At 29.9% G+C, this 27706-nt stretch overlaps 1 protein-coding gene across 8 annotated transcripts in view; it reads left to right on the top strand.

The window, feature by feature from the left end:
- The window catches only part of Nmdar2 (glutamate ionotropic receptor NMDA type subunit 2), a 168469-nt gene that overhangs the window by 95886 nt on the left and 44877 nt on the right, over positions 1 to 27706 (top strand). Inside the window, exons 1-2 of one of the 8 annotated variants that reach the window (XM_085479751.1) lie at positions 6371 to 7816; positions 21614 to 22620. The exons of 6 other annotated variants lie outside the window; for them this stretch is intronic. In XM_085479751.1, the coding sequence (XP_085335877.1) occupies positions 22290 to 22620 (331 nt within the window). In that variant the 5' untranslated portion in view covers positions 6371 to 7816; positions 21614 to 22289. Of the gene's footprint in view, positions 1 to 6370; positions 7817 to 21613; positions 22621 to 27706 lie in introns of those variants that run through there. One more of the 8 variants, XM_085479754.1, reaches the window with a different exon arrangement.

The raw sequence follows: 27706 nt of genomic DNA, 5'->3' as shown, positions 1-27706 counted from the left end.
TAAAGAAGTTCGTTGTACATGTAGAGGGACAAACGGTCAAAGGAAATTGCACTAGTCTACCCTGTCGACATCTCTCTCGAGGGTGTAACCGGACGGGACTCGGTACTTGAGAGCGGATACGTTTGAATTTGTACCTTCTTCCTGATCAAACTTGTATAACAGCGCAGCGAGTCAATTTGAGATATTGTCAAATACAGAATATATATTGTAGCGAGCTCATTGAAATTGGCAAACAAATGACGATATAGAATATTTTTCGGCCGAACAAAATACGATAAAACTAAAATTACACCAAAAATAAATTGCTTTGTGTTTCGTATGGAGGAAAACTTTTTTTAATTAGCAATGTTACAAATAATTTCTCGTTCGAAGAATCAATTATACAACAGTGTAATGATTCTAATTATTATAATAATTACAGTCATTGTGTAAAGGGCATTCTACAGAAAAAAAATACTCGCAATTCTAAAAGAGAGTGAAACTTCGAGTCGAGAGTTTGTTTTAAGAGTCTATCTTTCTTCGAAGAACAGTCAGACGAAAGGACAAATGGAAAGGACGCTGAAGTAGGTCATGCCTGGAGCACGCACTGTTATTTGGTTTGGAAGATGAAAAGAACGTGGAAAGGCAATACTCCGCAGCTGATATCGCTGCGTATTACCTATCTTTCTCTCTCTCTGTATAGAGACGAAAAGAATGCACTTCGGGTGTGTCGCAGAATGACATTTGAGGGAGAGAGACCGCGGCAAAAAATAGAAAGAAAGAAAAAAAAAGGAAAAACCTGCTATCCCAATGCGCATCCGATAAGTGAATTGCTATCTTCAGTATAAGGCGATCGATGTGCGGCCAACTGATATGAGAACAGTGAAATCGAAAAGAGACAGAGCGCATGTTGTGTGGTCCGCGTGGATACGTATAACACAAAGGCCATTCAGTAAAGTGATTCGGCGCGAAATCTCGTAAGCCGAGTGTACGCGTTATGGTTTTCAGCGTTTCGATGCGAGTCTGAAGCGCTCTTATGAATATTTGATGCCGATATCGTTACGTCGGATTGTATGCGTATCCTGTTACGCGACGCGAACAGGCTCAGCCATATTTCTGCAAAATGGCTTTATGAATATTAAAAAAAAAAAAGATATTTGCAGTTTCGATTTTATCAATATTATCCAAGGCGCAAAGTATAATATCTGATAGACAGTCTTCCACATTTGCAAATAATCTTAAAATATCAATTACAGGATGATGATATCAACCTGTTTATCTCCATTTTAACGAATAAACAGCCGTTTTACTAATTAAATAATTTTCAGTATCATTAGCTGCTTATTCAAAATCTATACACGTTTTAAAATTTTACAAAATGCAAAATTTGTGACAGAATTTTATTTATATATTAATCTTGTTTTTCCTAGTATCAATATTAACTATAATTACTACTAAAATTTACTTTACTTTTATTTATTTACCAAGCAAACATCAATTTTGCTGCTTTTTTAAAGTATATGCATGCATAATAAAAATGCAATTTGTAGCTCATGATCTTATTTGTAGATAATTTTCCGCATGATTCTATTGAATCTTTTTAAGGAAATGTGAAATTATTAAATGAAAGTATATTTTGTATGGTAACATGTTTTTTAAGTAAGTTACTTTTTTTCTTCTCACTAGCTGCATACATACATATGTATATAAATTATATTTATAGAGTCACCTGTAAATTTTTTATAATTATATAAAAAATAAACACATAATGTAAATGTTGAAATTTTAAGCTAATCTGCTCACATAGATTCGCTCGTAATATTATTATCACTTGTATAAAATTTCGGAGCGCGAGAATGCAATTAAAATAATGTAATGAAAAAAACATCGTTGTGTTGTTCATTCATGGATTGGTTTCATCCATGATAAAAGATTCACAATCTTGATCATAAACATCGTTTATTTACACGAGTTAGTAAACGTGTATAAGATTGCTTCTCGAATATTTTCATCATTGTTATATTCAGATTTTCCTTGTAAATTCTATCTTCAGTAATACAAATTGAATTGTTTTCTAGCATGATACGGATTTTTCGTAGATATTTGTGTCGATAGAATGACATTCAATTACTATACTCTTGAGACCGCGATCCGTTTACTTCGATTCACTAGCATCAAACAAAAGGTTTTGTCCAAACGAAAGACTTCATCCAACTCACTTTATCCGATTTCCAAAATTGTCAAGTTACATTTATTGCTAAAGTTTACTCAGCAAAAGTTGAATCCGATACTTCGCGATACAATTTCGATATATTTATATCCACCTATATCTTATATGGATCTTCTTTTGACACTTTATTATAGGCGTGACATATATTTTATTGTAGGTATATGTTACAAAATATATAATAAAATGCGCACTTTACACTTTAATAAATTTCAAGATATTAAATTAAGTTGAAATAGTATACAATACAATATGTATAAATATGTAAGAATCAAGAATATAAGAAATCAACTTTTAAATTACATACTTGATTATATGTTAAATCTGCATCGTAATTTATTTAAACAGTAAGATTCTATTCTATTTAAATTTGTTTTTTTTATTTTTATGTATTATAAAATTTATAAAAGAAAAACAAGAGAGAGAGAGATGAGATAATAAAGGGCAAAGAGAGAACATTAGTTAAAAAATTTGAAGAAAAAAACAAAAGGGAACCTAAGAATATTCTCAAAGTCTCATTAGTAAAAATTATAAACGAACCTTAAAGATGAAATTATTTAGCATGGAACGAAATGCTTTATATAATATAATTTTTTTAGCAATGTGTCTTTGTGTGAGGTTAAATAACGAGCGGAGAGCAATTGCTTTAATAATTACTCTGGTATAACAGACTAACCGGCTCGTTATTTCTCTCTTACCAAGCTATTTCACACAGAACGATGTTAATTTCACAATAACAGGGAGAATTTCGTGCTCATCACAAGCGTGTTATGCCATCAGAATCCAATTTTGTTCGTAAGCATTCGTGTACCTGCGCATATTAGGTGAACCGATGAACTTGAATGACATAAAGTTGAAGATATATATGCTGCAAAATGGCGTACAAAATCATATTGCGCTTTTCTCTTATTTCTTCATCGAACTATAAACCGGTCATTCGCGAGCGAATGCGCTCTGATACCGAATTCCATTAGAGGTCCTGTAACCCTTCTTGGTATGACAGGACCGGGAACTCGATCATTCTTGGAGTATTCTGGGACATATTTCATGAAGAAATCTGTCGATAAATATTTCCCGGACATGTTATTTATTTTAAAATTAAATTTACGTATTAACGAAACATTTTCAGCAAATATCAGAATAAAAACGGAATTTTATGTAATACATAATTGCTGTTATACTAATATACTATGGAAAATTATTTATAGATACGTTATTCTATAATTATAATTATTTGAATTTAATTATATTACGTATTTAATATTGCGTAGGAAGCAATTTATTTTTGTAGTTAGAAATTCCTTACAATAATTTAATGTCTGATAATATTTGATATCATAATTAATTCAATCTATTTAATTTGTCCAACTATTTCTATAATATAATTATAATATAATTATAATTATACGACAATATAATTATAATTATAACAAACTACCGTCCGTCATTCTTCACTTATTTTCTCGTGATTTATATAACGCGGAGTAAAACTCAAAGAACTGTTGAGAGATATGTGTTTCATGTAATTACTTAACGAGCACACGTGTTTGGATGACTGCGAATGAAACAAAATTCATTCGAGCAACTACTTTACTTTTGTACGTGAAGTGGCAAAACAAAACTCAACGAGTTTTGTCCTTAGAAGTGAAGATCCTAATTACAACACAAAGAATGAAGCATTATATTAACCTCCCTTATTCTCTATTCAGAATGGCACCGAACAAAATTACGTGTCCTACGCCCTTTTACTTTCATACTGCGTAGCAAGTAGGAACGTGATCACGTACGGAACTCGACTTAATTAGAATCTTGGGCTGCACTAGATATAGTAATCCATTGAAATTCTTGGATCGCGAGATTCAAGTTCCACGACGTGATACACTTTGATTATCATAGAACCTTTAAATGTATGAGCGCTTGAAATTAATTTTGTACATCATAAAGTATGTCGATCGATGTCTATTAAAATCATTTAAATATAAAATTAATAATTAGTACTTTTGCCTGAATAAAATATATATGAATAATCTCACAGATTTAATTATAATTAAAATTATTGTAGCTTTATGAATATCGAAATATTTGAATTTTAAAACGTAGCATATCCTAATGTTTACAATATCATTAAATTACATACGTAACATAATTGGAATTTTATTAGATTAGCAATTGATCAGATTCACAGAATTTATAGAAATATTATTGAATTTCTTAAATCTTATGATATGTATAATAATATAATTTGACTTTAAATTAGTTTGAAGGAACTTTAATATTACGACTAAAAATGTTGAATTTTAAAATGCAATATATATAATTTTATAAATATTTGATATGCAATATAATTTTATATTTACAAAGATTTGGGATAATTTCTATTGACATATAATTAAGATTTCTCGCTACTGTAAATATTACTATGAATGTTTAAAGCAGACTCTCGTTTATTCAGTAAAACACTTTCATCGCGTATCGAGTAATTAAACGTTATTGATTATTCCTTTGGCTTTTTACGCTTTTGTCTTGATTGTTTATTATATTAGCATAAAATGTAGACGTGCGAAGAAAAGTCAGCGAAATCAAATCAGGGGTTACCGCCTACTTGGCCGAGTCGCATTTGCATATCGAAGGGAGGAAGTTCTTAAAAGGAGTTATTGTAGAGAGGACGGATGTTGACTGTGTCAGTATCCTGCCTAACCCTGTTTTCATGATTCGCTTCGCAACAAGGATTCGTATCGATTGGCAGCATTCTATTTACGAGATAGCGGCGATGTATGCTCATGCAAGTGCAAGCGCGAAATCACAAGCTTCTGTGTGTGAATACAATTACCTGTATTAATCGATTATCGATAGCGCGTCTCATATTGTCAGTTGTGGTTGGTTTTATTAGAAATCGATAATGTACAGCCTAAAACTCAGTATAAGATGGTGATATAATAATAATAATAATAATAATAATAATAATAATAATAATATAATGACATGATACATCGTGTGCACGTATATGTGTGTGTGAGCGTTGTATTACTGTAATTTTTATTTCAGATAGAAAAGAGGTAGTCTTTTAATTTAATGAAATTATGAGATTCTAACAAGATTACGTGTCGCAATTTTTAAGTATGTGTCAGATTTTTATTTCATATAATAATTGTTTCTCCCCGCAAGAGAGAGGAACATCGTCGTTCCTCTGTCCTTAATAACATGCTATGGCCGTTTATTGCATCAAGACCAGACGAGTTCTGGCAAGCAGTTAGGCGCCACTTCCGAGAAGAGTATAGAATTATGTTTAGTTAAGCGGGAATTCCATTACGATTAACGTTTAAATTTTAATAAATCCATTTTCCTTTCTATAACGCATAATAGTGCCACATGAATCCACTTATTATTGCTAATTATTTGTTCTATTAATTGAATTTTAGTTTCTGTCTTATAGATCTAAAATTAAAATTGCTTTGAATTCGTGTACTTTGATGAAACTTATTAAATTTGTATCTGTATGTAAAAAATATTTATAAACGCTCTTTAGCATACGCAGTATATTTGAAATAATTCAGTTTGAAGAGAAGAGAAGTCATTAGTATATGACAGCATCTCCCGCTTACATATTTTTTCTCTCACTTAATAATTCTTGTTATTCACCATTAATTATAATTATCTCAAACGAAGTCCCTTTGTTGTCCCAGGATTAAATAAATACGCACAAACAATGACACCGCGTTTTTCGACCTCGCCCACGTTAAGCCACGAATATTAACCCCTGTGTCGTTCCACTTCACATAAATATCCTTTCTCCCCCCATCCTTCGCTTCTTATCCTTTTCATATTGCATCAACATTCGAAAGCCGACCCGCATTTTCATTATGGGAAGTAGAGTGCCAAACGGAGTTGCAACGAGGGCGGTATGACGAAGAGGACGAGAGAGAGAGAGAGAGAGAAGAAAGGGTGGGTGGGAAACTCTCGTCTTTTCGTCCTTTATGTACGAGCTGAACCCCGACAGCCCTCGCTGCGTGCGAAAGTCCTGGCAACCCTTAAAGTACCGTGGACCGCCGCCGCCGACGCCACCACCGACGCGTATATCTGCCGCGGTAACCATAGCGACCGAGCACATGCGCGATGGGGTGACTCGGGCGATCCGCCGTTGAGCATACCACGGGGGTGGTTTTTCGTGTTGGCACACCCGGGCGGTTAGCTGGGCGGTGTCTGTGGCCTTCACTTTCCTCCCGAAAATCGAAGGCTACGGGGGTGGTTGTAGCCGTACCTTTTTCCTCTGCCTTTCCTATTTATCACCTTCTTCGTTTTGTACCCTCTCTTTCATTTTCCCTCTTCATCAGTCCTTCCTCTATCTTCTCGCTCATCCTCCTTTCCTTTTATATATATCTCTCTCTCGATCTCCACGCGTTTTATTATCTTCTTCACTTTCTCTTCTTACCGCGACGTGCGTTATATCTTATCGTCGAACTCGTGTTGTCTCTAAAAGCTTTTTCTCGGCGAGCGTGAGCTCGATACACGTGTCAGCGGGAGACATGTGAGAGACTGTCGTTATACGGCTGCATCCGTCGCATACGATGCGGTGCACATGTCAAAACAAGGAGAAAAAACAAGTGAAAGTGTCGCAGTGCCGACGTGTCGAGCGTGTCCTGTGACTGGCAGAAGAGCGAGCCAGAAATTTTCGTGGTCTGTATCACTCGAAGACCCTCGAGCCTTGAAGGATCCTCGAGCGATCTCGAGCGGTCGAACTTCAATTCCAAACGAGGACGCGAAGAGAAGCACCGCGTGGATGCGACGCGGATCAACCGGAGCTTTTCCGCTGCGCCAGTGAAACTTCCTGGTCACGTGAGCAGCGCGAGGGGTAGCTAGGAGAGCGAGAAGAGGGGAGGTGAGAGAGTTGAGAGAGTGTAGCCGTAGTCAGCGGATACGACGAGAAGCGGGATACGTTATTCCCGCGTGAAAAGCCACCGATGGATCCTCCGATTCTCGCCTACGGCTACGTCTACGATTAATCAACTCGCACGTTCGCAATCGGTTAACAAGGCGATTAAGTTTCAACCGATTCGCCGTGTGTGCTTTCTCCGTCGACGAATTCTGTCGTAAATAATTCGCGCATTACGTTTTGTTATCATGAACGCGGAGATGAAACACGCGGCGGCAGAACAGCTGATGCATGACAGCTCGACGCGCGCCGTTTGCGACACAATTGACCGGTCGATAGTGCGATGATTTAAATAGATCTCTCGTGTTTGTGTGCCTCCCCCTTTTGCCTTGAGGACAATTTGGAACGAAGTGACGAAAATCGGATCGGCCGTGCGCATCGATACATCCATCTCCGGTGAATCGCGTGGATGCGTCCAGTTTCGATCGAGAATGACCTGATTCCATCTTCGGAGTTAGGATCGATCCCGGAGAGTGTGTGTCTTCTTCTCTCCGTCGGCCAGCGTATTCGTCACCTCGGATCTTTCTCTTGTAGATTCTCCGAAGGGATGCCGTGGCGCGACCGCGGAAATGGATCCTCATGGGTAATCACGTCGCGGTCCGACACCACTGCCAGATCGATTACTGTCAAGTAAATCGTGCGATCGCGCGCGATTTCCCTTTCACGCTACTCCAACAAAGGTATTCTTTCATTTCGGTGGGTTCCATTGAAAGGGACCATCGATCGCGAGAGCGTCTATACAATTAATCACAAGTTGAAATCTCGAATACATCTATCATTTTAAATTAAAAATCATTTATTTAAAAATTTAAATCAAAGTACTCACGTCTCTCTATACTCTTAATTATTTATATAACATATATGATATTTGAAGAGTAGAAAAGTAAAGGCTTTGAAATGTGTGTCTCCTTTGTATTTCTTCTCTTCAATTTATAATTATAAATAATAGCTCTAATTGCTATATAAATGGTTATAATCTACAATGCTGATTTTATATAAATTAGAGAAAATGCACTTTTTGTAAGTATAACTCGAAATAATTAGAAACTATATAATTGTACTATAATTAAACATTTAATTTACAATAATCTCTTTCATTAGAATATCTTATACTCATACAATCTTCACAACTCCAAGTTTTACTTCTAAACTTTCAGCTTGAGCTAATAATAATCGTTTAAAAGTTTGATCGCACCTATTATTTCTTTTCTTTCTCTCTTCATGAAAATCTAAGTGTTCATAATATTACTGTAATTCCTATAGTTTTGCAACAATTTCATTCAAAATATTACATTCACATAAATCTTTATCATCCGAGCGTTATAAGCACCGGCAAAATATATATATATATATGAATATATATATATATATATATATATATATATATATTGTGTATATATTAATGAACAATTTTCATTATGTGTCTCGTGTAATATGTCTCGCGGGAAAATCATGGTTCGTGCATTTCCCTCGCTCTCGAAACGCATCCGCTCTCACATACATCGACATGTTATGCACGAATTAATTTTGTTAGTCAATTCCATCAAAGTTGACGTAATGCTAACTAAACGTACCAACACAGATCTCTCTCTCTCTCTCCCTCTCACGATAAATATTTCGATCGGTGAATACTGAATACTCACAGTGTTATCAAGTGGTGCGTGGATGACGATGACGCATCTGCTTGCATAATACTGACCGAAAATGCACTCCTCTATCCGTGTTTGACTCTTCTGCAAATGTCAACTGCAGCCTCTTGGCGCGCTGTTTAGGAAACTGCATCGATTAAATCTTCCCGGAGCCGAGTAAACATCCAATCTTAATAGGATGACATTCTTTATTTTTCTCTTTCTTACTTGTTTCGTTTTATTTACTTTCATGTACCGTCGAAGACGCGACATTACGTTCTGTGTTTACGATGGTGCGTTAAAATGACGTCAGCATCATGCTATTTTCACAACGAACTCACACTACTCGTAACCGATCGTCGCAATATACAATGTATATGCGTGATTTATCGCTTCCAGTCGCGAATATTCATTCGCATTGCGAACCGGTTAACGACATACTCCTGCAATGTTTCTTTGGTTATCGCATCTATTATTGTTGCATGAAATATTGATTTATTGCTCTCCATTCACGAATATCTTAGATTATATTTGAATAAAATGCAATAAAATGCTTATTTCTCTTTTTATTATTAATTTATACTAAAGCACAGTTTTTCAATGAGAAATGATCATATTACATCTAATATAAAACTAACTAAATAATTTTAAAAAATTAAGAATTTGAAGATTTTATTGTAGAAACACTAATAAATTATGAATATATTTTTATGACATGTAGTTCCATTAAATAAAGCATTATTTCATAAAATATATACATGAAATAGTTGCAAGTTATATGGTTTTACATTATATTATTATTACATTGTATGGTATTACATTGGTATTAATACATTATATAATATGTATTAATACACATGCTGCTTTTAAAAGTTTTAAAAAATGATTAATATAAAATATAAAGTATAAAACTTTTTGAATAAAAGAAATAAAATTTAATATGTAACTCTTTTTTTCAGTGAAGCATTTTTGTTGATGTTGTACTAGAAGAAAATTACCAATATTGTAAAACGATTAGAGCTAACACAAAGCACAACTTTTCCATATAAAGTTTGTTCATCGAATACGGCTCACTTTTTCTTTCCAAAGCTTCGGCTATATAGGAGCAACTTTTACTGCGTTAACAAGTACTCCGCAATTGCACGGAGCTTGGATTAAATCAGCCGGAAAACCGAAGGGTGCTGTATGGGGTCTTAATAGCTGCTTTTTTTCGTTTTTTCCCCTACTCATTTTCTCTTCTCGCCTTTCACGAATTGGTAACTTTACACTTTGTTTCATGCTGCAGGCAGTAGGCAGGCTTCGAGTAGTCTGACGAGGTAATTTAATGGTCCTGTTTCATTTTACAAAATTACTTGTTTTACTTATTATATCATTGAAATAAGAAAGATTTCATTTACTATATTGCGCGAACAAATTATATTTAAACATTGAGGTTGATATTTTTTTCAACCAAAAACCGGCATGTAATTTGAATGTTCCTTTATTAATTAAAACACAACGTTTTGACCATTAAATTGTTCGGTCCTTATCAAGTGCTACATACAATTACAATACAAAATTACAAAAAATTAAAATATTGAAAATTAAAAAATAAATACACACGATTAATTTACAAACAGATACTGATAACTTTAGCCCTATCTATGATAATGTTATTAGATTGACTTAGGTATTTTCTCTTTTTCGTACGTATTATATATTCTTATATTCCGTTTTGCGTAATTAACTTCGACGTTGCTAATTTTTTTGTAAAATTTTTGTAATTTTTTATTGATCGTAGCACTTGATAAGGACCAAATTTAGTGGTCGAAACGTTGTGTTTTAATTAACAAAGGAACATTCAAATTACATACCGGTTTTCGATCAAAGAAAATATGAACCTCAATTTTGAATTCTCTACTGACGATTTAATATAATTTACTGTTATATTTAAACATCTTTAGAGAAAAACTATTCTGTGTAACGCTTTAGATGATCAAATAAGAAGTAAAAGTATATTAAATATTTTCTTCAAATTATTTTGTTAAATATTATTTTATATTATTTTGTCAAATATTTATATTTATATTATCTTGAGTTTAAAATGTAATTAATTACTTCAAAGGGATTTTTTAAGGAATGTTATATTAACTTTTCATCTCTTAGCATGCGTGCAAAGTTTGAAATTTCTTGATGTACTTACTTCAACATGATACTGGCTATATCTTCTGGATAATGAATAAATCTTAAGCTACTTTTCTGCATTATCTAGATTCAATTTTCTTAAAATAATTTTTAGTATTAATTTTAACATTAATCCTCTTTATTACGAGAGTGCGCTGCTCAAGTTAAAAGCAAAGATAACTAACTTTCAAAGTTACAAAATACAACTTAAAATTTAAAATAAAAATTATACGAATAAGAGTCAAATATGTTTGTGGTCAAACGCTTTAATTTTTAATTAATATGATATATATATGAAACATAATTAATTAAAGTTATTAACAAATTATAGCCGTATTTTTCATATAAAGTTTATAGTGTTTAGCATGTTTCATTAAAATTCAAGACTTAATGAAATTGGCTTTTAATCAGGAAAATACATATTTCACAAACTAGTTAGATGACATATTAATATCCATATATTTGTTTTTGGTGTGTGTATGATGTTAAAGGACAGTATCTAAAGTACAAATAAAATTACAGAATACTGAAAGGATAAAATTTAAGAAATTTAAAAAAAAATAAAAGCCCGAAAAGTTATATATATATATATATATATATATATATATATATTCGGAATATAATATCTATAGTATATATTTTTCTAACAGCGCACCATCCCTTGTTTGTCAAGAGAAAGTGGCTGACTGTCCAACGTCAAAAAAGCAATTTCAGATTGTGTCACCCTCGCGTGATATACGATAGGCCGGTCTAATCTTTCTTTGCCCACATTTTATCACTTATTGTTGTTTTTCGATTTCGTCTTTTTAAATTCCGTTCACGATGTAATTACTGACCAGTGTTGATATTCGAGTCACGTGCATGAACCACCTGTAGATAGTAAATATATACAATCGTTTCAAGTTTACTTGTGCATTATTAATTGTGTAGCAATAATAAATAATATTTAATAAGGAATACAAATGTTTTCATAGCAATATAATCTTTACACTAATAAAGATGTTTGCATTTATTATTTATACTAAAAGCATTACGCATATATATTATTTTATTTTATATAATTTTTATTATAATTAAAATAAAAAATACAAAAAATGCAAAAGTTATTTAGAGAGTTAATATCAGTAAATAAATATGATTAATATTATTTTATTATATGTAAATTTTATTATATTATTTATTATAATCCAGATTATTTTTGTTATACGTATATTTTTTTAGTATAAATTAATATATTAGTTATCTATTCCTGAAAATTAGATTTTTAAAAATATATTTTTCTATATATTTCCGTCAAAAGGATTTAAAACTACTTTTTCTCTCTGTATTTTAAAATAATACTGAATTGATGCTACGATAGAAATATTATACATAACTGTAAAATAATAAATTAAATACAACGCTATTACGATTTTTTTAATACTTGTGTGAGAAAATATGGGATACAGATGAGCTAAGATATTAATGTTGAACAAATATTATAAAAATTTTATTGCATTAATATCATTGATAAAAGTTTTATAATAAAATTGTCAACTTTGTCAAAACTCATTTGATTGAATAATGTTACTCATAGGATAATTAATTGTTAAATATTATTAATACTTTTTATTAAATATATACGAGAATTATATAATGCTATTAAATACATAATTTAATGAAATTAATGTGAGAAATGGAACGTTATACAAAGTTCTATGATTTAATAGAAGTAGAGCTGCATTTTTCTCAAATTTTCTAATTTTTTACAATGCTGAGCCTATATGTATATTTTATTTTCTTAGTAAGTTTTAGAATAAATTAATTACGAATTAAAATAAAAAAAAATACTAGTTAATATATAATTGTACATACAGAATAATGTACAAAATATATTAATAATGCTTGTGCATTTTATACATTATATTTTCATATAATCGTGCAGTGGTTTCAGTTTGTGGACATTACGCGCTGAATTTCGCGCATGAAGCACATGGATAAGCGGATAGTCAAACTACAATAATTGCAATGATAATTTCGCCTCAATTTTAAGCTCGTAATAATTTCAAAGCATGTTGAAATTATTGATAACCACAGCTCTATAATTATAGCGTACGTTGTTATTTGTTATCGTATAATGCAACAGCTTTATGACGAAAATCGTTCACTCATTAAAAAAGCTATAATCCATTTCATTTCCGTAAACATAAAAAGATCGCGATTATAAAAAATGAATAATGTTTTTTAATATCAACTTATATATTCCCTATTGGAATAAAATTTATAATAAAATCAGGTTTAAAAAATTATTTATCTCATTAGAAGTGAAATCTATCCGTAGTAACGTTTCCTGTCATGCAAAATAGTCGAATTATTGAGAATGCAATTCAACCGTTAATGATGAGAATTTCTGCCGACTTCTGTATCGTATTGCACTATCAATTCGTATTGAATTTAATGTCGCGCGTTGGATTGCAAGGAAAAAGCAGTTTGTCATCCCGTATGAAAGTGGACAAAAGGAAAAAAAAAATCGACATTTCTCGAATCAGCAAGCTGATGAATTGATGAAATCAAATTTTCGTCCACATATGAAAAAAAGAGAACTTTGTCCATATATGATTATACAATCTGTGAGTTATATAAAATAATTTTATTTATTTTGAAGATTTTATATAGCAATTTATATTAATTGCATTTTAATATGAATAGTACATTTAAGATAAAAAAAACTGAATCAAGCAAAATAAATTTGCAAAAAAGATATCCTTTGATTTATAAAATTGCTATTTTATATTATTAATTAATTAGTAAAGTTTTGCACACATTATTATATTAAACATTCATTAGTATGCACAATATTAGAGAAGAAGACACGCTTTCGATGTAATTTTTATGGCATAGTTCTGACTTAATTAATCATACTCCATTATGATAGAGCACGTTGATGGGAATTATTCATTTCCATAATCAAAATAACAAAATATGTACTACTTTTGCTTCTAATAAAACGCTAATGAAAAAGACGTAGAATTGAAACATCAAAAGCTTTTCAACTAGAAAAAATAAGCTACAATGCATAGCGACGGCCTTGGGTCCAGACTAGAAAATGGAAATTTAATTAGAGCACGCTTCGTCGGATCCTTACACGTTCTTCACTCACGTCAAATTTAATTCTAACTTTTTAAGTTGGATAAAAGAAAAGAAATGAAGTAAACAGGCAAAATTGAAAGAACCTATTCAAAAAGATAATGTAAATAATAGAATTAAAATTTTTCACCAAAGATTTAAGAAATATCGTTAAGGATGTAAGAATTCTCCAGGGGTGGGTGAGAAACGTAATCATTTGTTAGTAAAATGAGATATGTTAAAGATAAGAAAAAGATATAAAAGAATTAAATAAAGATATTTATAATTAAAGACGTATAATATATGGATATATAAATATTATTATTATAACAAAAATAAAATTCTTGCTCTCTTTTTTTAGATTTCAAGGATTAGAGAAGAATCTTTGCAAAGATAAAATCTAAATTTATATGGATATTTGAATAGAACGAGAAAAGTTTGACAATTTTGATCATCAGCTTTGATATATAATAGGAAATTTAACATGATAACAAATTGTATTGTTAAATTTTACGTGTGCTCGACACATTTTTATTATTTTTAACTATAAAATCGTTTTCCAACAATCTGCGCTGTTTCCTTGTTTCCTAAATAATACGTTTGTTAAAGAGGTTAATTGCTATGATTTTATATTATATTGGAAAATGTTGAAGAAATTTATTTAAAACTGAAGATTAATGTTAGAATTCGTTTAGATATAAATTTATAATGAATATATCATAAATTAGCATTTTTGTTTACTGTTGTTTATTAAATAGTTTATTATAAAAACTATTTTAGTATTTTATTTTAAAATACTGTTGTATTTTATTATTTAATATAATTTGTTTAGCGCAAATATTAATTTAAAATTTAAAAAAGATTTTTTTTACGATAAAAATTATCTTATCCTATTAATTTAAAAAAGATTTTTTTAACGATAAAAAGATGAGAATGGATATTAAAACTGTTGAGTAGAGGAGAGAAAATCGAAAAAGAATTAAAGAAATTGCTGCTCTCAATATTAATAAGATAAAATTAGAAATGATAGAAACATTAAAATAATGGGGAGGGCTTTTTATGTTTGAAAAGCCATGATTAAATAGAAGAAAAACGACTTGGACTATTATAGTAAATTGGGATTACTAAATGAGGATGAAGACTAATATAACGAATATTAATGATGAAAAGAACAAATTATGCTTGAGATCCAAAGATATCACAAATCGCTTTCTTTCTTATCCGTTTATTTCTGAAAATTAATTTTAGTCTATCCATTTTTAAAAGTTTTATTATTAAGGCGTCACTGAGGAAAACTTTTTTATTTATTATATATCCCTAACTATGATAATTAGATATTTGATAGATAGTATCCGATAGATATTATTTAAATTTTAAAATCAAATTATATTTTCCATTTGTTTTATACAAAATAATAATTTCTTTTTTAAATCTTTGAATTGATTTGAAATCTTTTCTAACAGTATAATTAGTATAATAGAACGTTATTGCAATTTTTGCCAAATGTCCTATCTAACCTTAAAATTCTTTAATAATGTTCTTTGTACCATACCTATACTGTTTCAATTCCCTGTAATCTCGCGGTTCGATTTCTCTTCTTCCCCATTTCGTTGTGTCGCACAACTTAGGATGATTTAGAAGAAGAGGACAAGAGAAAGAGGGAGAGAAAGAAAGAAAGAAACTTATCCCTGTCACCCTTTGCCCTTATGAAGCCATATATGATTTTAAAAGAATAATAACTGCTGATCAATAGAGAGTTTTGATATTATAAATGTATTCAACATAGTTTTCCTTTCTTTCAGTTCCCTTGAGATAGAGAAGGAAAAGGGAAAATGAGAGAAAAAAGAGAGCAAGAACAAATCAGAAAACCATTTACTGTGTTAGTTATTTTCTTTGTATGAGTCTTCTGACTTTTCTTGTGAAAAATATATTATCAAAGAAAATACGCCAATTGCTCGATTTCTTTGTGTAAATAAATTTTAGGAGTTAGTACGAAGATTAAGTTTCAAATATTTGTAACACTTAAGTAAAATGTAGTTGTAAATGTATAAATATGTAGGGATATATTATTTTTTGTGTAAACGTATTAGATATATTTATACATTTATTATTATAGGTAAAGAAAATAATATTATAAAATATAAAATATTATTTTAATTATGATGTGTATGGATGCAAAAATTTACACCTTCGTAGTTTTATTTTTTATTTGTATTGGAAGAAACGATTGCGAGTGTTTTGTTTTTATATTTTATCTCACAATGAATTGCATCAACGCAGAAGTGTAGATCTTCAAGAACTCTTGTACATACAATTGAAAATTCTGTCGTAGTGTGAGAACATTTAGATGCGTGTTTTGCAAGCGTTATTAATACGAGAAGCTCGTCTCCAATCTGTATCCCTCTATTTCCGTTTGTTTGAAGTCCCATTTCTATCAATAATTCTGACAGTATGTCGAAATGTGGAACGGTTTGCACAGGTTGACATCGAATTGAGATCTTGTCGGATAATGCTGTCCGGATATTTCCGTGAATCCTGTTATCGGCGATTTCCTCTTGGCATAAATAGCTCTAATTCGATACATCTCTCGACTCGCAACTTTAACAGCTATCTAGATATCCAGAATTTGTCGGAAAATATCTATTTATATACATATACGAAAAAAATACATCATTTGGAATAAAATAAAGTTTTCTGCTTTTGAAAAACTTATATATATATATATAAATTGATTTTTTATAAAAGAAAATATAATCATTAGAAAGAGTATTAAGAAGAATTTTTTTTATAATAAGAATTTATATTGTACTAATTTCTGGAGAAAAATTTTAATGGGGGATAGATTATTTTTTAATTTAAACATATTTTTTATTTTATTATATATTTTATATGAGATTATTATATCTCATAATATAGAGAAAGGACTGAAAATCGAGAGATAAATGACTTTTATCGTATAAATAATTAAAGTCATTTAATACAATGTGATTTCTGTCAATATTTATTTCGAAATTTGTCAAAATTATCTGCGTGCATTCAAATTTCAATATGCGCATCTCTACAGTTCTATTTACTGATACCATGCAGATATTTCCCAACGCGCGAGTTTTATTGGGCAATACAGAACTATTGTCAACTTTTTCCATTGTTCATTTATTATTCGTACTTACGAGGTCTCTCACACATTGATATTTCGGATAAAAGACCTAAACATTGATGAAACATTATCGATGGTAACGGGGTTGAGAATATGTTTCACGAATTATATTATCGGCATTTTCCTTTAGCGCGGATAGATCCAATCTGATCTATCCTAGGGAAATTGCGTTTTGCAAGCCAGAAAAATTGCATTTGCGGTGGCTCACGTCAAACGTGAGATTACTGTGGTAATCGCGTATGTCGGGTATAGCTTAATCAGAATAGATGTAGAATATAAAATATTTGACATTAAACTGTACATAAGCATAATTTACATACCTAACATTAAAAATATATCTGTTTATCTTATTTATTTTCTTGCAATTTTATACACGGAAAATTTAAATATTAATGATTGATTTAATATATATAATAATTATCCGTTTGTTTATTTATTTAATAGAAGATTTTATTATCATAATTATTTTTTCTTTTTAATTTGACATTTATTATGCCATGCTTATAAGCTCCCTCAAAGCGAATTGTTCTTCATAACTGTACAGCTGTTTAAATGTTACAAAGGTAACAGACTAAATCGCTGTTGTAGCTCTACAAGTTTCATGAACGAGTTTCTTGCGATATTATTTAAAGTTTAAGACTTGAAGTTTACTGAGGTGGTCATCGGTTGCGGGTTTCCGCATCATATGACTATGGTCTTTCCAATGTACTTTCCAAGATCCAGGATTTAATCGAAACCAACATGACTATCTTCCTAACTTCGGTATCGGTTTCCACTGATGCCACTAGTGATGTAACTTGCAAGTTTGTTGAGAAACACTCTCCAAAATCTTGGAATTCTGCGGGTGCCTTTTCATGTTAACTACGATTTCCTGTTGCGGAATGAACGCGGGTTTATTTATCACGCATGATTTCATTTGTCGCCTCTGTAAAATTAGTTTAGCTCGTCGCGCTGGAAACATTCAAGCGAGTGTGAGATTAGAATTAAACGATGCTCTCATTTGATATATTACTCTACTTTGAACTGTTCTAGTTTATTATATTTTTGTATTACGCAGCTTATATTATTTGTTGGTATAATTTAGTAAATATTTTTTTTATTAGAATTGTATAATAATAGATTACTAAAGAAGATTATTGAAATAGAGAAAAGACTCTAATATTAAATAATCGTAAGCAAAAAATAGCGAGCTAATTAAGAGTTAAGCGTGGTAAGCAATGTGCAAAATATTCTTCCTTATTAAGTATTGATTATTTGGTATGTCTTTATCCTAATTTCGGAAGGTAATAATCAATTTAATCATTCCGTAATCCTTAGCAACGGACAAGTGTAATAAATTTTCCTCTATAATGAACTGATAATGGCCCAATATTATAGAATCGAAAAACGTACAAAATAATACTTGACAAGAAAGAATTTTGCGCACTGGTTATTGTTTTGGTTTTTAATTAACTTACGATCATTTGCTTGTGAATATGTAATAGATAATATTAAAGATATTATGAATTAATATACATATATCATATAAATATGATAAATTAAATATATATATATATATATATATATATATGTGTGTGTGTGTGTGTGTGTGTAAAATTAATAAGAAAAATAGGTCAATTAAACGAGCAAGGTTTAGATGTTAAATAATTTTTATTTAAATATATCTATATATATTATGATTGAAAAATAAACGTTTTGACTCATTGTCAATCTTTTTCAATACAATAACATAAAAATACAAAATATAAAAATATATTTATGTAAAGTTTCTATCGTGTTCTATATGTTTTCACATTTTGTATTTTTATGTTACTGTATTGAAGAGAAGACTGAGTACTGTCAAAGTGTTTACCTTTCAGCTATAATATAACATATTCAAATAAAAATTATTTAACGTTTAAAATTTCCTTCCTCGCGTTTAGTTGACCTATTTTTTCTTATTAATTTTTTAATTTACACCAGCCTAATAATTATGAAATTTTTATATATGTATATATGTATTTACTCAATATCTCTTTCTTTATATGTTAATGTATGTACATAATCTTTTTTCCTATTATTCTTATGAAATAAATTTAAAGAAACATATAAATGTAAATAAATGTATATATTATATTATATATATTTAGTTTACGTATATGTCTGCTTAAATTTATTTCATTTAAAAGTTAAAAAAGCTTCAATGAGATTTTTGAATAATATAAAACTAAATTTTAGATTCTTTTTATTTTTAATAGCTTATTTTTATTTGATGAAAATATCTTGCGATCTATTAAATATAATAAAAATTAGACGCGATAGTTAAATTAAGTTTTATCAAATGGATAATTATTAGAAAATGTTGGAAAAGAAATGAGATATTAGCACATTTTACGAGCAAATACATTTATATCACGAGATATTCGATTCGTTAAACTCGTTAGATTCGTTAACTCAATATTTCGTTTGTGATACTATTATAAAATTTCACCGTTCTGCTGATAATATATGTCATTTGCAATGCAAATTTTTTGCTTATCACTTATGGGTATTTTATGAAGAATGTTAATTTCCATAAATCCGATTAAAATATAATCCGATTTTTTTTTGCTTTGTCATGCAAGAGCAAATTTTTTTTGCTTTGTCATGCCTTTTCGTATTATTCTTGTAGCCAGCAAAACGTTGCTCCATTGTTTGCGCAAATGAGAGAATGTAAGAGTAAATGCAAACAATCGAAGCTTTGCTGATCGGATAACGTTTTCGTTGATATCTATACTGCATTTTACGACAAATAATAGATATATCGGAAGGAGGCAGGGAAAACGGACTCGTGATGTGGGATGCGCCATTGCACTCCCATTCTTCACGCTCCGTTGTTACTTGGATTTACAACGCTTTTCTCTCGTGTACGTTTTCACTTTATCGTACTATATCATATTGTCAGTAAAACTAATGTACGAGCACGTTTGAGACGATAGAGAGATATTCAGTGAAAAATGTTTTGTTAAAAAAATATATTTATCTATAGATTTTTTTCCCTTTAGTTATATTCTTGCGCTTTACATTTGAATGAAAATATGTTTGCATTTTTTTAGAAATATTGACGAAAAGGAGAAAGAAAAAAGAAAAATCTAGCAAGTAATATGAATAAATATATTTTGGTTATTGCGTTGTCACGATAACTTTTCCACTTTATTATTATGTAGGAGATAGAGAGATGTGTGTATTATATTTTTCAAGCAAAAGTCAGAGATATTTGCGCATGCGCTATCAAATACAAATGTACAATATGCCATGATAATTAGTAATTAATATGGCATTACATGCCGCAGAAGACAGTTCCCCATCAAGCGGATGAAAATCTCAATAATTGGTTCAGTCGTGGGTCCTGACGCTCTAGATCCTCGCGAAATTATCGAGCCGATTAATTGAAAGCGTCGTAATTGCTTCCGGCCAATCTTGCTGGAACTTGGCAAAAAATAATAATTGCAACAGCTGTGTGAACTGCTGAGAATATTGTTGAGTTATCAGCAGAAAATGAACACGCAATTGGATTTAATTATAAACGTTGCTTCTTTATATCAACCGAATTCACTTAAGAATCAATTTATGATACAAATATTGTAATCAATATTTTTTAAATAAATCTCGAAGAAATAGACAATTAACTAGACGAATCAGAGTAAAATTTAAAAATTTGAAATAGGTGATATTATATATTTTTTGTAAATGTTTTATATATACATATTTCAATTCAGATTAGCTAATAAAGTTTTTAAATTGTCGAACTTGTATTCGGAGCATATATAATTGCGATTTAAATAAAATTTTAAAATTGTTTTATAATAGCAAAGTTAAAAGCATTTATAAGTATACAGTGCATTATACTATTGTAATATTGCTAAATTGACTTTATTAAATTTATTTAATTGAAAATTATTTAATTAACTATGTTTAGTAAAAAATATTTCAATATGTTTTTTTTAGAAGTGAGAATTGAACCAATTTTACAGAGGATAGATATATCAATTTTAAAGAAGATAGATCTCTCTTTTAATTAATAAAAACAATGTTAATGAAATATTTTTAATGGAAGAGGCTAAACAGTTTTGGTTAGAAGAGACAATATTAAAAAATTATTACTTATTACTTATTTATTATTATTATACAATAGCTATTTAAATTACGAAGAAATAAAATTAAATGATGTAATTAAATACTGAAAATATTTATACAATTGAGAAGTAAAAAATATCTAAATCTAATAAATCCACCAAAGCAAGCACTCTAAACAAAAGTTTAAACACGTTTGAAAAATTTAGAAAAAATTTAAACATTTTATACGCAAAGAACATATATAACTTAATGTAATATATATTCGAGATTTCACTTGCGATTACACATCCTTTTCCTGACGTAGAAGTAAAATCTCATTTATTTTTCAGTATCTTTTTACCGGCAACCTGCAAAACATTTCCTGGATGCTTCACAAATTTTTCAATCTCTGTGTCTATGTAATATCATCATGTGCTGGTGAATCAAATTTTGTCTTCCTTCTCTAAAATATAATATTATCGTGTATTTAATTCATGAGAGATATATATTTATAGTTTTCAATGTTAAATAATTATATAAACGTTATTAAAAAATAAAAGTGTTGCTAAAGTGTCTTATCTTGTTGTGATATGTGTTTTTCGTGATGCTACGCGCGCACGTCAGTTAAAAATTTAAATAAATAAAAAATATATATATATTAATTGGATCATAAAACTATATCATGTCATTAAAGAAAGTTTTCAAAAAGTCCTGCAAGTAAAAACTCTAGAAAGTGTAATCGTGGTAAGAAGATGTCCTACAACTTTTAAATGTGATATATAAATGTTCAACGGTGACATAATGACGAAAATACGAAAAAATTACATAATAGTGACTAAAGTTATCAAAAATAAAAGCAGAACGTGTATCATAAATAACTTGGACTGCGAATTTGTCATTCTGTGATTATGACAATGTACCTGACTTCCTCCTGATGATGAATATATTCCTGCAAAGCTGAACGTAAATTCTTTAAAATTATAAATAGAATAAATCAAATTTGTGCGATTCAAGAAAGAAAAAAAAATGCGCAACTTATACATTCTGTTGATGGTGAGCATACTCGTTACCTCGACCAGAGAGGTAAAGAACCGCTTGAAATCGTCGATCGGTCAGACTGGTCATCAAAAATTGACCAAGAACACCAGCAACTCCACATTGGAAAATCTTACTATTGGCATGATAGTGCCACATACAAATTTCAAAACGAGAGAATACACAAAAGCCATCAACAGTGCTCTCAGTAATCTGAACAAAGGTTATACCAGGAATAAGAACCAGTCCAGCTTCTTATTTCGGAACAAATATCACCTGCAGGTCAACCACAGAATGATGAGGCTGACGCCGAGTCCTATAGGTAAATACTTTCGTGGTAGATTAAATCTTAAGAAGAACAGATTATTTTGTTGTTAGATGTATAATAATTAATATTACACACTCACACATACAATACATATACATATAATTTATTTATTATTTATTTATTGTTATATTATAACTTATTCCCGAGATATTAATTAAGTAGAATATTATCGTACACGTTAAATAGAAACATTATTAGAATAAAAGAGTTGATTAATATACATATAAAATTTAATGTTTACTCAGAATAATTTTATCTTTTCAAAACGTTTCTATTTAAAAAAAAAACATTATTGCTTTGGATATAAATTTTTTAATATGCTTTCTTATCTGATATCAATTTTTATAATCTTTATTTTTTATATTTAATAATTTATTTTTATTTGCAATGTAAAGATATATATTCTTGAATGCAAATGTATAAAATGCAACAAAATCTTAAACGTTATATAATTTTGTTAATCAGTTTAAATCTTAATTATATGAAGAGAAATATTTTTTTTTACTTTCTCTTTCTTGTTTATGATCCCACTTTATTATTTTCAACTTTACATTTTTTTAATTAAAATAAAGATAAGAGCAAAAGATTTACGCGCATGTAGATAAGCACCGCTGCAACTTGCGGCGACTTAGCGAATCTTGATGAGGTTCTAACAGATAAATATAAGCATACGAGATAAAGAAGAAATAGTTGTTTCTTCTTTGAGTATCTGGCGCCCGTGGTTTTCTCAGCTAATATTGTGAGGTAATAAGGTGGTAAATACGAGTGACGATATTAAACTCACAGAGCCTTGCCACTATATTTTTTCATTAACATTAACAATGTGACACAGTATTATACAGGGTGTCTCACAATTATTGGACATTCTCTTAATAGAGAGATTCCTAGGATTATTTAGAGACGATTTTTCTTCAGCAAAAATGTCGAGGGAGGTCATCATTTTTTGCATGTTCTCAATTTTTGCCATTATGTATCTTTGTAATTTTTATTTCCACAAGGCTTAGTTTGCGAAAAACTTTATTTTCAACTGCTTATAACTCTAAAATTATTATTGATGCATCAACATTTTTACTGAGGAAAAATCGTCTCCAAATATTCTAAGGAATTTTCCTATTAACATTTCCATTAATTTTGAGACACCCTATAAAGTGACATTAAAAAGCCAGATAACAGAATTATAAAATTAGCATATTTTTCTAGTCAAACTTTTATCCATATGCATAATAAGTTTATGAAATTTCAAACAGTACGGAGTACTGCAAATTTGCAAGAAGCAAAGATCACTTTCAATATAACTCTCGCGTGTGCACTCTGCGATACTTTTTATTTTCGTTATTCGGTTTTAGTGTTTGAAGTCGGGTGAACATCGCCAAGCAAACACGGCTTTCTCTCTTTCTCTCTCTCTCTCTGCACGCGAATCCCCTTGTAATTTTCCGTCCGACAACGTTGGCCAGGAAGATTTCGCCGCGGGAAATATTTCTCCGTTGCGTGTTTCGCCATGGGAGTGATGTACGATCTGTCGGAATTAACATTGGCGGGATGCACATTTCTCCTGCATCGCGAAAGATATCCCAACGTGCCGATATTTCAGGCTTAACTCACACGTCGACGGCGGGGGATAAATGTCAGTGTGTTTACGCGCTCGCTGTCATCCGGTATATGATTTCTGTGGAACATTTCTCTTTTTCGAACGATATTCGGACGAACGTGTACTGACTGTTTCAATCTCTCTGTTTAATATCGCAACCGCGATCCACTTTACCGTAATAACGTGCGCTGTGAACTCTAAGCTACGGCCTTTTTTTTTTTTTTTTAATATATGACAGAGAAAAGATTGTGTAACGCATAAAAAATTAGTATTGTTAAATCTTAAATAGTCACAAAGTGCGACATTTGTTTTTACATTTTACAACAATTTACATACATCAAATATAATATAAAGTACTTATAAAGTAGTCAACTGCTATAATTTAGATTGAAATTTATCTTTGAAATAAGTTATAAATTAATATTCAAACGTAAATAACAAGTTTTAAAAACATGCATTAAGCAGATATCGATTAACTTTGTATTGTATTTTACTGCACTAGGCTGCTGGGTATTAACTTTCATTAGATACCTGTTTACGGAGCGCTACTGTATACCCTGCAAGCTAGACTTAGATATTTACTCAGGACACGTTTCGGTGTGGATTCAATTAAACTTGCGTCGTTAATTTGTACCTTACGGTGAGAAAGTTTGAAAACCGTGGGCACTGTACTTTTACTCTCCAGGTTTTTGTCGTGATGTTACGCCGAATTTTCCTCGGATGGATTTTAATTAAGAAAAACTTGAAAATTTACGATTGACGATGACCTAGCTGTCACGTATTAAATTTGCATATAAAAGCGCTCCTGTTAATACGACGAAATAATTAAACAGTAAAACGGATACGACATAAGTTTATATTATCTTCTTTTATGCATTCGCGTTACAATACTATATTATAAGCAATAATTCCATTAAAAAGCACACACACACACACATATATTATATTAATTCAGTATCTAATTATGTTAATTCACTTACTTTATAAAATGTTATCTCTTCCTAAAATATTATATACATTTTATTTTATAATTTTTTTATATTATATATTTTTTTAAGATTATTTGATAGAAAAAGGTAAACAATTAAATTTTTTATAAATTTTTATCAAGTAAGAAAAGCATTATTACTTTGAAATTATATAGAATAAATAATTTTAAAAATTATGTTAATTATATTAATTTTAAAAATGCAGCCATTTGTATGTATACCTATCGCGTAAATCAAGAAACATGAATTATAATTTAATTATTATAAATGCCATAAAAAATGTTATTCTCGATTTTCAAATGTGATTTATAATGAAAATAATAATTGTCTTATTAAACTCCACTAATCGTTAAAATAGTTGTTGATGCCAACTTTAAGATATGTTAGCTTCAGTTTTACTATAATTTTGTTTTCTTAGCACGTTCCTACGATCGTATTTAATTTCTTTCGCTACTACTTTGAACGTGAATCCCCTTAGTAAAACAAATAAAGTTACAATGTATTTCATTCTACTGATATATCGTTGTATAAAGGTAAACAAATATAGTTAATCGAATTAGTAGAAACTTACGTCTAAGCAGAATAGCTATTGTGCCAGTAGAATAACATTATATATAGTCAGACATGATAAATGACGTCTTTACAGCTAGAATAAAGAGGATGATTTTATTATATTTTTGACGTACTTGTATTTATCCTGGAAGGCAAATGTCTATCTATAGAAACGTATAGCTATAGAAATGTATTGTCCACATTCATAATTGGCTGATTAATTAGTAGTGCGGTTAAGCCGGCTATTGATGTACAAACGTTACACCGCAACAGCCAAGGCAGCATTCCCAAGCTAGTATCCTCGATTACGACAGTAATCATTATCAATATTGTAATTACTGGCAAAATATCTTTGTGGCTAAATTCGATTTATCAGGATTGCCATTATTGACATCGGTAATTGTCGGGCGGAATAAATGCGATCATTTTCTGGGATGTCGACGCAGATGCGTTATTATTGATAACTCGGGATTGGTGAAATCCTGTTAAGTTGTTCGTAAATAACGTGCTTAAAATAACTTCGCAAATGTAATTACGAAAAGAATAATTTTGATAAATTACACATTTAATTATGTCAACGTTTGATATTAATAATGAATTAATAAATTATATTAAATTCTCGATTTTCCGATAATCGTCATATTTATGGTTCATTGCAGGAAGAAATTTGTAATCTGTCAATCTACAAAAAATAATGAAATGTGATCATTGTAGAATTAAATAAGAATAAGGGCATTCAATTTGACAGGAGCATTTAATTCGTCAAATGAAAAGACAGCCGTGTTTACAATGCTAATTTTATCGCGTCCAATTTAAATGCCATATGCTGCTGCATGTCAGAATCCTTCTCCCTTTACCGATATTTTATTAGAAATTATTAATTTTCACCAAACACGCAAAGTCGTAAATAACCCATTTATCGATTTAAATCAAACACCACGAGAATTGTAAATAATCCACTCGTCAATACTTCACGAGAGTTTAAAACGAGCGGCTCGCCGAGTTTGTTCTCCCATTCTGCACTTTTATCGCTTTTAGAAATATTAGTATCAATAGATTTCGAATGAAATAAAATATTGTAAAATATTTTTTTTATTATAGTTGCTATATTATATATATATATATATATATATATATATTGAAACATTTTAATAGATATATGAGTAAGAGCTGTTATTTGCTTTTTTATTTGAGTATTATTAATTTCTCTAAAAAACTATTGCAATGTGTGAAGTATCTGAGTAAAACTTGATATTTAAATATATAAGATAACAAATAGTTAACAATATTGTTTAAGATAACACTAAAAAGACTTAGGAAAGATTTATGAAGATTTATGAAAATTCTATTTGAAATAACAATGCACTTGTTATTGTAACTAATAAACATATAATCTTATAACATTATTTTATCTGAATTAATAAAAATTAAATTTGCTTTTAATTATAAATACTTACAAAGCATTGCATATTTAATTATTTTTACTGTATTTGTTATTTTTACCGTATTTGTTATTTTTACTACGGTTTATCTTAGCGGATTACAAGTCCTATCTCAACAAATTACGATCGCATGATCGACGAAACACTCGACTGTAGTACATCTCACAACAGATACACAAGTTAGTTTCTGATCAAAGGAATTTACCTTAATCGATTTGTTGTTTATTGATACAAATTTAACTACTACATATTTATTAATTCAAAATATATTATAACATACGTGTAATATATTATAACATTTAGAGAAAGAAAGTTATCCATATTTATTGATTTAATTTAATATAAACAATTTCTAGATATAATTTTTTGCAGGAATAAATGTACAAACTACTAACAATATGTGAAAAACATATATGTTTATTTTATATATATATATTACATAATAAAATTATTTTTGAAAAGAAGAGAGAGATAATATATCTGATAACATATTTGATTATTTATGCTTT

Source organism: Nylanderia fulva, unplaced genomic scaffold, assembly GCF_048542155.1.
Source record: "Nylanderia fulva isolate GAGA-0341 unplaced genomic scaffold, ASM4854215v1 Scaffold13, whole genome shotgun sequence".
In the NCBI taxonomy this organism is placed as follows: Eukaryota; Metazoa; Arthropoda; class Insecta; order Hymenoptera; family Formicidae; genus Nylanderia; species Nylanderia fulva.
The sequence above is the reverse complement of the archived record's forward strand: the minus strand, read 5'-3'. Positions and strand labels throughout refer to the sequence as shown.